This window comes from Oncorhynchus mykiss, chromosome 17 (genome assembly GCF_013265735.2).
Source record: "Oncorhynchus mykiss isolate Arlee chromosome 17, USDA_OmykA_1.1, whole genome shotgun sequence".
Lineage (NCBI taxonomy): Eukaryota > Metazoa > Chordata > Actinopteri > Salmoniformes > Salmonidae > Oncorhynchus > Oncorhynchus mykiss.
The window spans coordinates 1,215,767-1,230,034 of record NC_048581.1 but is presented as its reverse complement, the minus strand read 5'-3'; the positions used below and the strand labels follow the sequence as shown (position 1 = coordinate 1,230,034).

General features: G+C 42.6%; 1 protein-coding gene across 3 annotated transcripts in view; it reads right to left on the bottom strand.

Annotated features, from left to right (window-relative positions):
- LOC110494868 (zinc finger protein 208) overlaps positions 1-10,404 on the bottom strand; it is a 29,603-nt gene extending 19,199 nt beyond the window's left edge. Inside the window, exons 1-2 of one of the 3 annotated variants that reach the window (XM_036948521.1) lie at positions 10,303-10,388; positions 9,935-10,026 (exon numbers count right to left, since the gene is read on the bottom strand). In XM_036948521.1, the coding sequence (XP_036804416.1) occupies positions 9,935-9,943 (9 nt within the window). In that variant the 5' untranslated portion in view covers positions 9,944-10,026; positions 10,303-10,388. Of the gene's footprint in view, positions 1-9,934 lie in introns of all 3 variants that reach the window. The other 2 variants (XR_005036726.1, XM_036948522.1) reach the window with 2 other exon arrangements.
- Positions 10,405-14,268: the final 3,864 nt, after the last annotated feature.

Below are 14,268 nucleotides of genomic sequence, written 5' to 3'. Positions count from 1 at the left end.
TGGGGCCACAGTGTCTCCTGACCCCTCCTATCTCAGCCTCCAGTATTTATGCTGCAGTAGTTTATGTGTCGGGGGGCTAGGGTCAGTTTGTTATATCTGTGGTACTTCTCCTGTCCTATTCGGTGTCCTGTGTGAATTTAAGTGTGCTCTCTAATTCTCTCTTTCTTTCTCTCTCTCGGAGGACCTGAGCCCTAGGACCATGCCTCAGGACTACCTGACATGATGACTCCTTGCTGTCCCCAGTCCACCTGGCCGTGCTGCTGCTCCAGTTTCAACTGTTCTGCCTTATTATTATTGGACCATGCTGGTCATTTATGAACATTTGAACATCTTGGCCATGTTCTGTTATAATCTCCACCCGGCACAGCCAGAAGAGGACTGGCCACCCCACATAGCCTGGTTCCTCTCTAGGTTTCTTCCTAGGTTTGGGCCTTTCTAGGGAGTTTTTCCTAGCCACCGTGCTTCTACACCTGCATTGCTTGCTGTTTGGGGTTTTAGGCTGGGTTTCTGTACAGCACTTTGAGATATCAGCTGATGTACGAAGGGCTATATAAATTAATTTGATTTGATCTCTAACTGCATGTGTGACATAACTCCACTAGTCCCATGTATATAATTTACAAAGATTATACCTTTTCAAAAAAAAAAAAATCTATTTTATGTAATGAATTAGTATATTTGAGTTGAACCATATTATTTGTTGTGTTATTTCTGGTGGATTAAAATGAAATTGCAACTAACTTTCTATGGCTTGTTTTTTTTTAAAAAATGGAGATATTTCGGAGAGGATTTCATTTTAATATAACCGGAAGTACACCAAACATCTTAGTTTTGCACGACTAAGATCTCCTCAGCAAAAAACATAAATTTATGACAGATTTCTTGAGTCATCTCTGAAGTTAATTTGGACTATTTTGAGTCCAACTGTATATTGGCTACGGCGTCTCAAAATGGACAAACAGTACTATTTCTCGTTTTCCAAGGTTAGGTCTTTTAAAAGGGAGTATGCGAGGTGTTTGGTTAGCCGAGCCGAGCTAGGCGCCAGCCGAATCGAAGCATCCTGGCGCATTAATAAGCCGCCTCATTTTTTGCAGACAAGGCCTATAGGTGATCATACCTCTCTAGGAACTGATCCGTCGTCAGTATTGTGGAATAATTCTAATGATGAATTAAGATTTGAATGGGGGAAAAAACTGATCTGAGAGCAGCGCTGCCTTTCTTTCCATCCTATCAGTATCAACACACGACGCACTTAGCGAGGATCCTCTCTGCATGGTGTTGAGGGGAAATGCATGTTCGTTCCATCCTATCAGTATCAACACACGACTCACTTAGCGAGGATCCTCTCTGCATGGTGTTTAGGGTAAATTGCGTGTGACACCTTTGGCCGTTAGGATCGATGCATCATTAAAAACACTCGTAAGACGGGGGTGTGGCCAAGTAGCCAGCAAAACGAAAATCGTAACGATATGGGCAATTATAATTGTATTATTTTTTTTGTAATTATCCGCGCTTTCATGTCAATTAGTCAGGTGCGAGGTACTACGGGGTCTAACTCAGTGGTTCCGAAACGGATGATTTATTTCAGTTGTAATAGTAAAACGCACAAGGTGAAATGTAGAAATTGGGTAGTTCATCATCAGTTTCTAGGCCGTTTATTGTAAATAAGAATTTGTTCTTTACCTGTTAGATCTCTAGGGGCGCTATTTCATTTTTGGATAAAAAACGTTCCCGTTTTAAGCGCGATATTTTGTCACGAAAAGATGCTTGACTATGCATATTTTTGGAAAGAAAACACTCTGAAGTTTCAGAATCTGCAAAGATTTTGTCTGTAAGTGCCCCAGAACTCATTCTACAGGCGAAACCAAGATGATGCATCAACCAGGAATTAGCAGAATTTCTGAAGCTCTGTTTTCCATTGTCTCCTTATATGGCTGTGATTGCGCAAGGAATGAGCCTACACTTTCTGTCGTTCGCCCAAGGTCTTAGCAGCATTGTGACGTATTTGTAGGCATATCATTGGAAGATTGACCATAAGAGACTACATTTTCCAAGTGTCCGCCTGGTGTCCTGCGTGGAATTCGGTGCGCAATTGCCAGCTGCTCGTACTTTTCCATTTGATATAGGGGAGAAACCATGTGTCCAAGAACGATGTATCAATGAAGAGATATGTGAAAAACACCTTGATGATTGATTCTAAACAACGTTTGCCATGTTTTCAGTCGATATTATGGAGTTAATTTGGAAAAAAGTTCGCGTTTTGAGGACTGAATTTTTGGATTTTTTTTGGTAGCCAAATGTGATGTATAAAACGGAGCTATTTCTAATACACAAAGAATCTTTTTGGAAAAACTGAGCATCTGCTATCTAACTGAGAGTATCCTCATTGAAAACATCAGAAGTTCTTCAAAGGTAAATTATTTTATTTGAAGGCTTTTATGTTTTTGTTGAAATGTTGCGTGCTGGATGCTAACGCTAATGCTAACGCTAAATGCTAACGCTAAATGCTAACGCTAGCTAGCTACTTTTACACAAATGATTGTTTTCCTATGGTTGAGAAGAATATTTTGAAAATCTGAGATGACAGTGTTGTTTACAAAAGGCTAAGCTTGAGAGATGGCATATTTATTTCATTTCATTTGCGATTTTCATGAATAGTTAACGTTGTGTTATGCTTATGAGCTTGCTGATAGATTTACACAATCCTGGATACAGGGGTTTTTTCATAGCTAAACGTGACGCAGAAAACGGAGCGATTTGTCCTAAACAAATAATCTTTCAGGAAAAACTGAACATTTGCTATCTGAGAGTCTCCTCATTGAAAACATCTGAAGTTCTTCAAAGGTAAATGATTTTATTTGAATGCTTTTCTGTTTTTTTGTGTAAATGTTGCCAGCTGAATGCTAATGCTAAATGCTACGTTAGCCATCAATACTGTTACACAAATGCTTGTTTTGCAATGGTTGAGAAGCATATTTTGAAAATCTGAGATGACAGTGTTGTTAACAAAAGGCTAAGCTTGAGAGCTAGCATATTTATTTCATTTCATTTGCGATTTTCATGAATAGTTAACGTTGCGTTATGGTAATGAGCTTGAGTCTGTATTCACGATCCCGGATCCGGGATGGGGAGATCAGAAAGGTTAACTGACTTGCCTAGTTAAATAAAGGTTAAAGTAATTTTTTAATACATGTTTTAATTCATCAGTTCCTCGTGTCATGTTAGTCATTGCAGATCTTAAGAGAGACATTTATAACTGGTCTGAAATGTCCAGATCAACTAATCCAGATCAACTAGCACGTGTCAGCTAACGTTTTTTTAGCTTGTTTTTCTTTTAGCACATAGATTTTGTTTAATGTTTGAGTCACTCGGATATCACATCAATAAACATTATACATTGGCAAAATGTATAGAATTGCAAGAAAACGTGCTTCAAAAATTGCTACATTTTCTCTGCGCCCCATGACAAAATGTGTAGAATTGCAGGGAATAAGTTTTAAACCTGTCAAAACAGTTTGTGTCATGAACAGTGCTTGTGCCCATAGAAATAGACCTGGGAGAACAGAAGGGCGGGCTGTTGGTCCTGCTGCTCTGATTGGATAAAGAAATAGACCTGGGAGAACAGAAGGGCGGGCTGTTGGTCCTGCTGCTCTGATTGGATAAAGAAATAGACCTGGGAGAACAGAAGGGCGGGCTGTTGGTCCTGCTGCTCTGATTGGATAAAGAAATAAACCTGGGAGAACAGAAGGGCGGGGCTGTTGGTCCTGCTGCTCTGATTGGATAAAGAAATAGACCTGGGAGAACAGAAGGGCGGGCTGTTGGTCCTGCTGCTCTGATTGGATAAAGAAATAGACCTGGGAGAACAGAAGGGCGGGCTGTTGGTCCTGCTGCTCTGATTGGATAAAGAAATAAACCTGGGAGAACAGAAGGGCGGGGCTGTTGGTCCTGCTGCTCTGATTGGATAAATAAATAGACCTGGGAGAACAGAAGGGTGGGCTGTTGGTCCTGCTGCTCTGATTGGATAAAGAAATAGACCTGGGAGAACAGAAGGGCGGGCTGTTGGTTCTGCTGCTCTGATTGGATAAAGAAATAAACCTGGGAGAACAGAAGGGCGGGGCTGTTGGTCCTGCTGCTCTGATTGGATAAAGAAATAGACCTGGGAGAACAAAAGGGCGGGGCTGTTGGTCCTGCTGCTCTGATTGGATAAAGCGAAGCTGTATTTCTCATTCATAATTTCCCCCGGTCTTTTCCTGACATGTTTGGGTCTTGTCATTCAGATTGCTGCTGCCTCCTGTTAGTCTGCTACTATGATACAGCAATAGGTAAGAACACTTGCTATCAATGTGCATAATATCTAACAAGCAGAGCTTATTAACGCTAATTTATTAAGGACACACACACATACCAGTCCGCACGCTGCTCCTAATCTGCAACTTTTTTTGGTCGATAAATGTGCAGGGAGATTTTGCCAACATCTACTTAGCAATATTAAAACACTTCCGTTTTTTCCCCCCGATCACGAGTATCATCTGATTATCAACTGTCAATTTACGGATACGACTACAAAGCATTGCCATGTCGGCACACTCCTCTCATAAGATGAAGTTCCCAGAGTGTTACACTACGAAGCAAAGCTAGATCTACTCAGGCTGCTACAAAGCTAGATCTACTCAGGCTGCTACAAAGATAGATCTACTCAGGCCGCTACAAAGCTAGATCTACTCAGGCCGCTACAAAGCTAGATCTACTCAGGCCGCTACAAAGCTAGATCTACTCAGGCTGCTACAAAGCTAGATCTACTCAGGCTCCTACAAAGCTAGATCTACTCAGGCTGCTACAAAGCTAGATCTACTCAGGCTGCTACAAAGCTAGATCTACTCAGGCTGCTACAAAGCTAGATCTACTCAGGCTGCTACAAAGCTAGATCTACTCAGGCTGCTACAAAGCTAGATCTACTCAGGCTGCTACAAAGCTAGATCTACTCAGGCTGCTACAAAGCTAGATCTACTCAGGCCGCTACAAAGCTAGATCTACTCAGGCCGCTACAAAGCTAGATCTACTCAGGCTGCTACAAAGCTAGATCTACTTAGGCTGCTACAAAGCTAGATCTACTCAGGCTGCTACAAAGCTAGATCTACTCAGGCTGCTACAAAGCTAGATCTACTCAGGCCGCTACAAAGCTAGATCTACTCAGGCCGCTACAAAGCTAGATCTACTCAGGCCGCTACAAAGCTAGATCTACTCAGGCCGCTACAAAGATAGATCTACTCAGGCTGCTACAAAGCTAGATCTACTCAGGCTGCTACAAAGCTAGATCTATTCAGGCTGCTACAAAGCTAGATCTACTCAGGCTGCTACAAAGCTAGCCAGCTTCATCCGTATTACGACGGTTGATATTGCTCGTCCGCCTGCCGCTAACTCCAGCAGGCTTGTAACTGCGTGCATGTTGCGCGTCTTAATATAGATACAGCTACTACCGCGAAAGTATAACTGCCAGAATAAAGGAAACACCAATATAAGGTGTCTTAATATAGATACAGCGACTACAGAGAATGTATATATGAGAAAACACCAATATAAAGGTGTCTTAATATAGATACAGCAACTACAGAGAATGTATATATGAGAAAACACCAATATAAAGGTGTCTTAATATAGATACAGCGACTACAGAGAATGTATATATGATAAAACCCCACCATGAAGTGTGTTAATAGGGCGCTGGGCCACCATCAGAACAGCTTCAATGTGCTTTGACATAGATGGTTTACTTCGTGGTGACTGAGACGGCATGTGGTTTACATCGTGGTGACTGAGACGGCCACGTGGTTTACATCGTGGTGACTGAGACGGCCACGTGGTTTACATCGTGGTGACTGAGACGGCCATGTGGTTTACATCGTGGTGACTGAGACGGCCATGTGGTTTACATCGTGGTGACTGAGACGGCCATGTGGTTTACATCGTGGTGACTGAGACGGCCATGTGGTTTACATCGTGGTGACTGAGACGGCCATGTGGTTTACATCGTGGTGACTGAGACGGCCATGTGGTTTACATCGTGGTGACTGAGACGGCCATGTGGTTTACATCGTGGTGACTGAGACGGCCATGTGGTTTACATCGTGGTGACTGAGACGGCCCTGTGGTTTACATCGTGGTGACTGAGACGGCCATGTGGTTTACATCGTGGTGACTGAGACGGCCATGTGGTTTACATCGTGGTGACTGAGACGGCCATGTGGTTTACATCGTGGTGACTGAGACGGCCATGTGGTTTACATCGTGGTGACTGAGACGGCCATGTGGTTTACTTCGTGGTGACTGAGACGGCCATGTGGTTTACATCGTGGTGACTGAGACGGCCATGTGGTTTACATCGTGGTGACTGAGTCGGCCATGTGGTTTACATCGTGGTGACTGAGACGGCCATGTGGTTTACATCGTGGTGACAGAGACGGCCATGTGGTTTACATCGTGGTGACTGAGACGGCCATGGCACGTGGTTTACATCGTGGTGACTGAGACGGCCATGGCACGTGGTTTACATCGTGGTGACTGAGACGGCCATGGCACGTGGTTTACATCGTGGTGACTGAGACGGACATGTGGTTTACATCGTGGTGACTGAGACGGACATGTGGTTTACATCGTGGTGACTGAGACGGCCATGTGGTTTACATCGTGGTGACTGAGACGGTATGTGGTTTACATCGTGGTGACTGAGACGGCATGTGGTTTACATCGTGGTGACTGAGACGGCCATGTGGTTTACATCGTTACATTTAGTCCTCATTTGGACTAATCGTCTAAGAGTCCTTAAACATTCCAATACAATGTATAAAACAATCCCATGTCCACATATAGAACAGAGTCCCAACAGCAGAAATAACACACTGTCATATTGACCAGATAAATACTCTGTGAACAGACAGGCTCCTTCATCTACCATAGTCCTGCACAACCTTCACATCTTATAGTTAAGTGCTTCTAAAATATTGTATGAATGTATATATTTAAAAAGGCTTCTGGTTTGCTCAGATAAATTATTCAATGTCTGAATCTAAAATGTTGTCTTTCCCCATTTCTCTTTTCTGCCGGGATAAGATAAGATGGTGGACAAATGAGTTCTCCTTAGCAATCTCACTAGGATAAAGACCACCTCCATTCCTGTCATTAGTGAAAGATATTCTGATACCTCACTTCTCAAAATAGGGCTACTTAATGTTAGATCCCTTACTTCAAAGGCAATTATAGTCAATTAACTAATCACTGATAATAATCTTGATGTGGTTGGCCTGAATGAAACATGGCTTAAGCCTGATTAATTTACTGTGTTAAATGAGGCCTCACCTCCTGGCTACACTAGTGACCATATCCCCCGCGCATCCCGCAAAGGTGGAGGTGTTGCTAACATTTACGATAACAAATTTCAAATGTACACAAAAAAAAACGACTGCGTTTTCATCTTTTGAGCTTCTAGTCATGACATTGATGCAGCCTCCTCTCACTTTTTATAGCTGTTTACAGGCCTCCTGGGCCGTATCCAGCGTTCCTCACCGAGTTCCCTGAATCGGAACCTTGTAGTCATGGCAGATAATATTCATATTTTTGGTGACTTTAATATTCACATGGAAAAGTCCACAGACCCACTCCAAAAAGCATTCGGGGGCCATAATCGACTCAGTGGGGTTTGTCCAACATGTCTCCGGACCTACTCACAGCCACAGTCATACTCTGGACCTAGTTTTGTCCCGTGGAATAAATGTTGTGGATCTTAATGTTTTTCCTCATAATCCTGGACTATCGGACCACCACTTTATTACGTTTGCAATCGCAACAAATAATCTGCTCAGACCCCAACCAAGGACCATCAAAAGCTGCGCTACAAATTCTCAGATAACCCAAAGACGTCAGAGTACAAAAATCAGTTAGCCAACTGAGTAACTAAATGTAACCTTGTGTAATAGCCTAGATACAGTCGCACCCCAAAAACAAAAAACATTTGTCATAAGAAACTAGCTGGTATAGAAAAAATACCCGAGCCCTATATTTCTTATTGTCCCTAGAACAGCTGGAGGCAGGGTTTTCTCCTATAGAGCTCCATTTTTATGGAATGGTCTGCCTACCCATGTGAGAGACGCAGACTCAGTCTCGACCTTTAAGTCTTTACTGAAGACTCAGATCTTCAGTAGGTCCTATGATTGAGTGTAGTCTGGCTCAGGGGTGTGAAGGTGAACAGAAAGGCACTGGAGCCACGAACCACCCTTGCGGTCACTGCCTGGCCGGTTCCCCCCTCTCTGGGATTGTCTGCCTCTAACCCTATTAAGGGGGCTGAGTCAATGGCGCTCCTCCATGCCATCCCTAGGAGGGGTGTGTCACTTGAGTGGGTTGAGTCACTGACGTGATCTTCCTGTCTGGGTTGGCCCCCTCTCGGGTTTGTTTCCCATGGGGGAGATCTTTGTGGGCTATACTCAGCCTTGTCTCAGGGTAGTAAGTTGGTGGTTTGAAGATATCCCTCTAGTGGTGTGGGGGCTGTGCTTTGGCAAAGTGGGTGGGGTTATATCCTGCCTGGTTGGCCCTGTCCGGGGGTCTCGTCGGACGGGCCACAATGTCTCCTGACCCCTCCTTTCTCAGCCTACAGTATTTATGCTGTAATAGTCTATGTGTTGGGGGGGCTAGGGTCAGTCTGGTGTATTTCTCCTGTCTTATCCGGTGTCCTGTGTGAATTTAAGCACGCCCCCTCTAATTCTCTCTCAATTTCTTCTCTCGGAGGACCTGAGCCCTTGGACCATGCCTCAGGACTACCTGGCCTGATGACTCCTCTCCACGCTTCTTCTGTGGTTCCTGCTGTTCTAGGGAGTTGTTCCTAGCCACGGTGCTTCTACATCTGCATTGCTTGCTGTTTGGGGTTTTAGGCTGGGTTTCTGTACAGCACTTTGTGACATCATCGGTTAATGTAAAAGGGACTTTATAAATACATTTGATTGATTTTACCATTTGAAAGTAGTCAACTGGGTGGGACTTCCTATGGTTTAAGGAAGCATCACATAATTTCATCCAGGTAGGCAGGAGGGACCTGCCAATGAATTATACTCATGAGCAGAAGGATCACATAATTCCATCCAGCCTAGTGGTTAGAGCTTTGGGTCAGTAACCGAAAGGCTGCTGAATCGAATCCCTGAGTTGACAAGGTAAAAATTTGTCATTCTGCCCCTGACATGGTGGATGTTGATTAAGGCAGCTCTCCGCACCTCTCGGATTCAGAGGGGTTGGGTTAAATGTAGAAGACACATTTCAGTTAAGGTATTCAGTTGTACAAATGACTGGGTGTCCCAATTTCCCCAATCAGCAGTCATAAAAGCATGCCTTCTTTACTTTAAAGAACTACAAAATAGTGATTGTCAGGCAGCAGCTCTGAGATGACTTGGCATGAAATGAAACAAATGTAATACACACAACTGACATATTTTAGAGTAAATGAATGGTTAATATGTGAAGCGCAGTAACTGTCATCACTACCATCATGGGAGTTTTATTAACAGTTGTATCCTGTGCATTCAACCCCAATAATCGAAACAGAAAAGAGTTTATTTTTCTGAATCGAACCGACCTCAAAAATAACTAATCGCTCAGCGCAGCGGGGAATGGTCGTGTTCGTGTGTAAACCAAGTATATGTCGGGAGAAGAGTGGAGAATGCTAAAGGCTAGCTGCTATTCTGCCGACGTGTACTTGGTTTCCACAAGATCAATCCCCGCTACTGATAGCTAACGCTAGTTATCTCCATCCAGCCACTACCTATTGTGCGAACACCAATCCGATACTTGTTTTCAATCTGGGAGCGCACACTTTGGGGAAAGGGTGGAGAAACGGGACGCAACTAGCTAGCTAGAGAACGTTTCGTTTGCTAACAACCAAAGTCGTGGTTCTCACCTCCTCCATCTTGAATCCTTCAGGAATTATTGAAGCAGCTAGCTAAATGCTGTAGCGGGAAATGAATTTCTGAAATCGTCCACGTCCTTCCTCTGAAATGAAATGTTCACCACGAGGTCACGTTAGCTAGCGAATGAAATAGCCTCGCTACTAGTAGCACTTGCCATTACAATTTGACAAAGGTTAGCTAGCTAGGCTAACGGCAGCCAGGAAGCTAGCTAACTGCTTTGCTAAACCCGATTACAAAACTATTAAAATAGTACTTGGAAATATTGCCTGATCCGTGTTTACAGTTCAAGTTTGGCAACGTCACAGCATATTTTTCAACCGTATCATTGTGATATTTGACGAATTTCCAACAAAATTACGTGGACAGCTAATCCAGACGGCTGGCTAGCTACATCAGCGTCTTTCTGCTTCCGGTCTAACTTCCGGTCCGGATTAGCTTCTACTGTGGACTCCGCTATACCGCCACCACCAGTTCAGGAGCACATTGCAGTGGTGTTTTACAACATGTATATTTTAATTTCTTAATCCAAATAATGTTATTTTAATAATACTGAGTTGACTGTTATTGATATTTTATATGCAGAGCTCCTGAGGCATCACCTAAATGTGTAATACACAGAGTGAAATAGGAGAAGTCCAGGGGCTACATGACTCAGGCTGCTTCCCTGACTTGACCTCTACAAGATTATCAGCAGATTCCATCACCGTCATTTACCATCCTCTGACCACTCCCTCCGCTCAAACCATGAACTGACCCGCTCCTCTTCGGAGGATGCAGCGTTCAAAGACTCGGCCTCTATTCGTCGACCTGTCATTATATATTGCTTGTCATTTTTGTTGTTGCAGGGTAGCCTAGTGGTTAGAGCGTTGGACTAGGAACCGGAAGGTTGCAAGTTCAAACTCCCGAGCTGACAAGGTACAAATCTGTCATTCTGCCCCTGAACAAGGCAGTTAACCCACTGTTCCTAGGCCGTTATTGAAAATAAGAATTTGTTCTTCACTGACTTGCCAAGTTAAATAAAGGAAAAATACATTTTAAAAATGTGTTGTTGTGTTTGAAGCGTTTTGGGATTCTATGAAAAACCCTATAGAAGTGTAATAAATGATTAGTAGTAGTGTATTGTAAATCCCAGTAATATACTTCAGACGAGGGGGACGAGGGGTAGCCAACCCTTCTCACGCATCGCTAGTGGAGAAAAGCAACGAGTAGTAACAACTTTTACAAGTTGTAGATCACAAATCTTACTCTTAATACAATTCATTATCAATTAATGGTCTTCATTTTTCGGTTCCGCTTCCTGAACCATGAAACACATTATTTGAAGCCTGTTTTGTTGGGTGGGCCTTAGAATTTACTTCCATGAAAATTAGACCATTTGGAATTTACTTCCTGGATTGAAATAGCTGTGAAAACGACGGCAAAGATGATGGATATACTGACAGGATACAGTACGTCTCTCCGTTGGGAGTCGTTGTCCACAAAAGCGGCACGGCGGGCTGTCAAGCTTCGCTCTATCCTTTCTTTGGATTGGTGAATACATCTCATCTCATTATTGTAATCCAGTTTTGAATATTCAATGAGGGTTGTTGACGTCAACCGCCGTTATTCAATGGGGAGGGATGCTTTGCCCCAATTTCATGAATATGCATAGCCATCTTGAGACACCGCGGATTTAAAGTGTTTTTTTTTTTCTTAAAGTTTCGGGGATGTCACGTGTCCTACTTATATAAGTACACTCGTAACAACTTAAGCTTTACGCCTATTAGACCAAATAACTCAGGTAGCAAATCATTATTTGTTGAACAAATCCGACACTCTTGGGCTTCCATACAAAACTCCTTGCTTGGTGGGCGAAACAACGCCACCTGCTGGAGAGAGAAAGATTTCCCGCCGAGTTGGACACTCCGTTCCTTTTCCTCTGGTGAGGGCCACTTCCACGTTACTTCTGGGTCGTGTCCCATAATCTCTTGAATGGGCTTCAAGATTATATGATCAAAGTCATGAAAACACGGTCATTTAAGATATATACATTTGCTCATAACCGTTGCCTTTTACCAAAATATTTGACGCTCAGAAACGAATTCCCATCTCCTAAAGTTAGACATTTGAACTACCACTCTTGCAGCCTTGTTACCATGCTGGATCATGGTAAAAAAATATTATACTGGGTTTTGTGACTGAACCTACCAGTAGGTTTTTTTGTAGTCCTGCAAACCAGACTGTATAAAATAAGGACGAAGCCATCAATGGCGTCACCCCATTGTTTCCTATGTGAAGTCTCAGTGGCGCGTTTGAAGATCAGGAAGTGTCATTTCAGCATGTCGCCATTTTGCTATACGGAGGAGTTTTTGGAAAGATCACATGCAGTTTGAGCTACTCCAGGAAGTGACGTTGAAGGCTAGATCAGTACTGCTCTCTTTCATTGGGATGTGTGTGATTTTTAAATAATCGGTTCAAGGACATACCTTGTTTGGGGGCGGCAGGTACACCTAGTGGTTAGAGCGTTGGACTAGCAACCGGTTACTAGTTCAAATCCCCGAGCTGACAAGGTAAAAATCTGTCGTTCTGCCCCTGAACAGGCAGTTAACCCACTGCTCCTAGGCTGTCATTGAAAATAAGAATTTGTTCTTAACTGACTTGGTCAAAAGTATTGGTCATATTGTGTAACGAAAAAATAATGTGAACGAATATTGACCATGAAGTTTGCCATATTCCCATTGATTATAATGGGGGACTACAACTTTCTGAAAACACTGCCTCAGTACCCCGGTCGGCCTTGATATCCTAAATGAGAGAAGGCAGCTTGTTCTCCCCTGCTGTAAACTCTTGAAAGATAGTCTGTTGGGAGTTGTAGTTTATGATGAATGAAATGTAACCTTTCGGTTTCGTACTCTTTTTTGGGCATTAAATGAGTTGAAAACCGATATGGTAATTCATTCAAATGAAAACACATACATTTGACAATGCAGTTCCAGTCAAAAGTTTGGACACACCTACTCGTTCAAGGGTTTTTCTACATTGTAGAATAATAGTGAAAACATCACAACTATGAAATAACACATATGGAGTCATGTAGTAACCATAAAAAGTGTTAAACAAATCAAAATATATTTAAAAATGTTCAAAGTAGCCACCCTTTGCCTTGATGACAGTTTTGCACACTCTTGGCATTCTCTGAACCAGCTTCATGAGGTAATCACCTGCAGTGGTGTAAAGTACTTCAGTTAAAGTACTAGTTACATTTTGAATGCTTATAGCAGGACAGGAAAATGGTCTAATTCACACACTTATCAAGAGAACATCCCTGGTCATCCCGACTGTCTCTGATCTGGCGGAACAACTAAACACAAATGCTTGGTTTGTAAATGATGTCCGAGTGTTGGAGCCCCTGGCTATCTGTAAATAAAACAAAAGATAATTGTCCCATCTGGTTTTCTTAATACAAGGAAGTTGTAAGTAGTAATACTTCTACTTTTGACAGTTAAGTATATTTCAAATCAAATACTTTTATACTTTTACTCAAGTAGTATTTTACTGGGTGACTTTCACATTTACTTAAGTCATTTTCTATTAAGGTATCTATACTTTTACTCATTTGACAATTTGGTACTTTTTCTACCACTGGTGACCTGGAATGCACTTCAATTAACAGGTGTGCCTTGTTCAAAGTTCATTTGTGGAGTTTCTTTCCTTCTTAATGTGTTTGAGACAATCAGTTGTGTTGTGACAAGGTAGGGTTGGTATACAGAAGATAGCCCTATTTGGTAAAAGACCAAGTACACATTATGACAAGAACAGCTCAAAATAACAAAGAGAAACAGCAGTCCATCATTACTTTAAGACACGAAGATCAGTCAATCCGTAAAATGTAAATAACTTTGAAAGTTTCTTCAAATGCAGTCGCAAAAACCATCGAGCGCTATGATGAAACTGGCTCTCATTTGTTTTTCAACAGGACAATGACCCAAAACCCATCCCCAGGCTGTGTAAGGAGAGTGATAGAGGGCTGCATCAGATGACCTGGTCTCCACAATCACCTGACCTCAACCAAATCGAGATGGTTTGGGATAAGTTGGACCGCAGAGTGAAGGAAAAGCAGCCAACATGTGCTCAGCATATGTGGGAACTCCTTCAAGACTGTTGGAAAAAAACCTTTACGCATGAAGCTGGTTGAGAGAATGCCAAGAGTGTGCAAAGCTGTCATCAAGGCAAAGGGTGGCGACTTTGAAGAATCTAAAATATATTTATGTTTAAATATTGATTTGTTTAACACTTGGTTACTACACGATTCCATGTGTTACTTCGTAGTGTTGATGTCGTCACT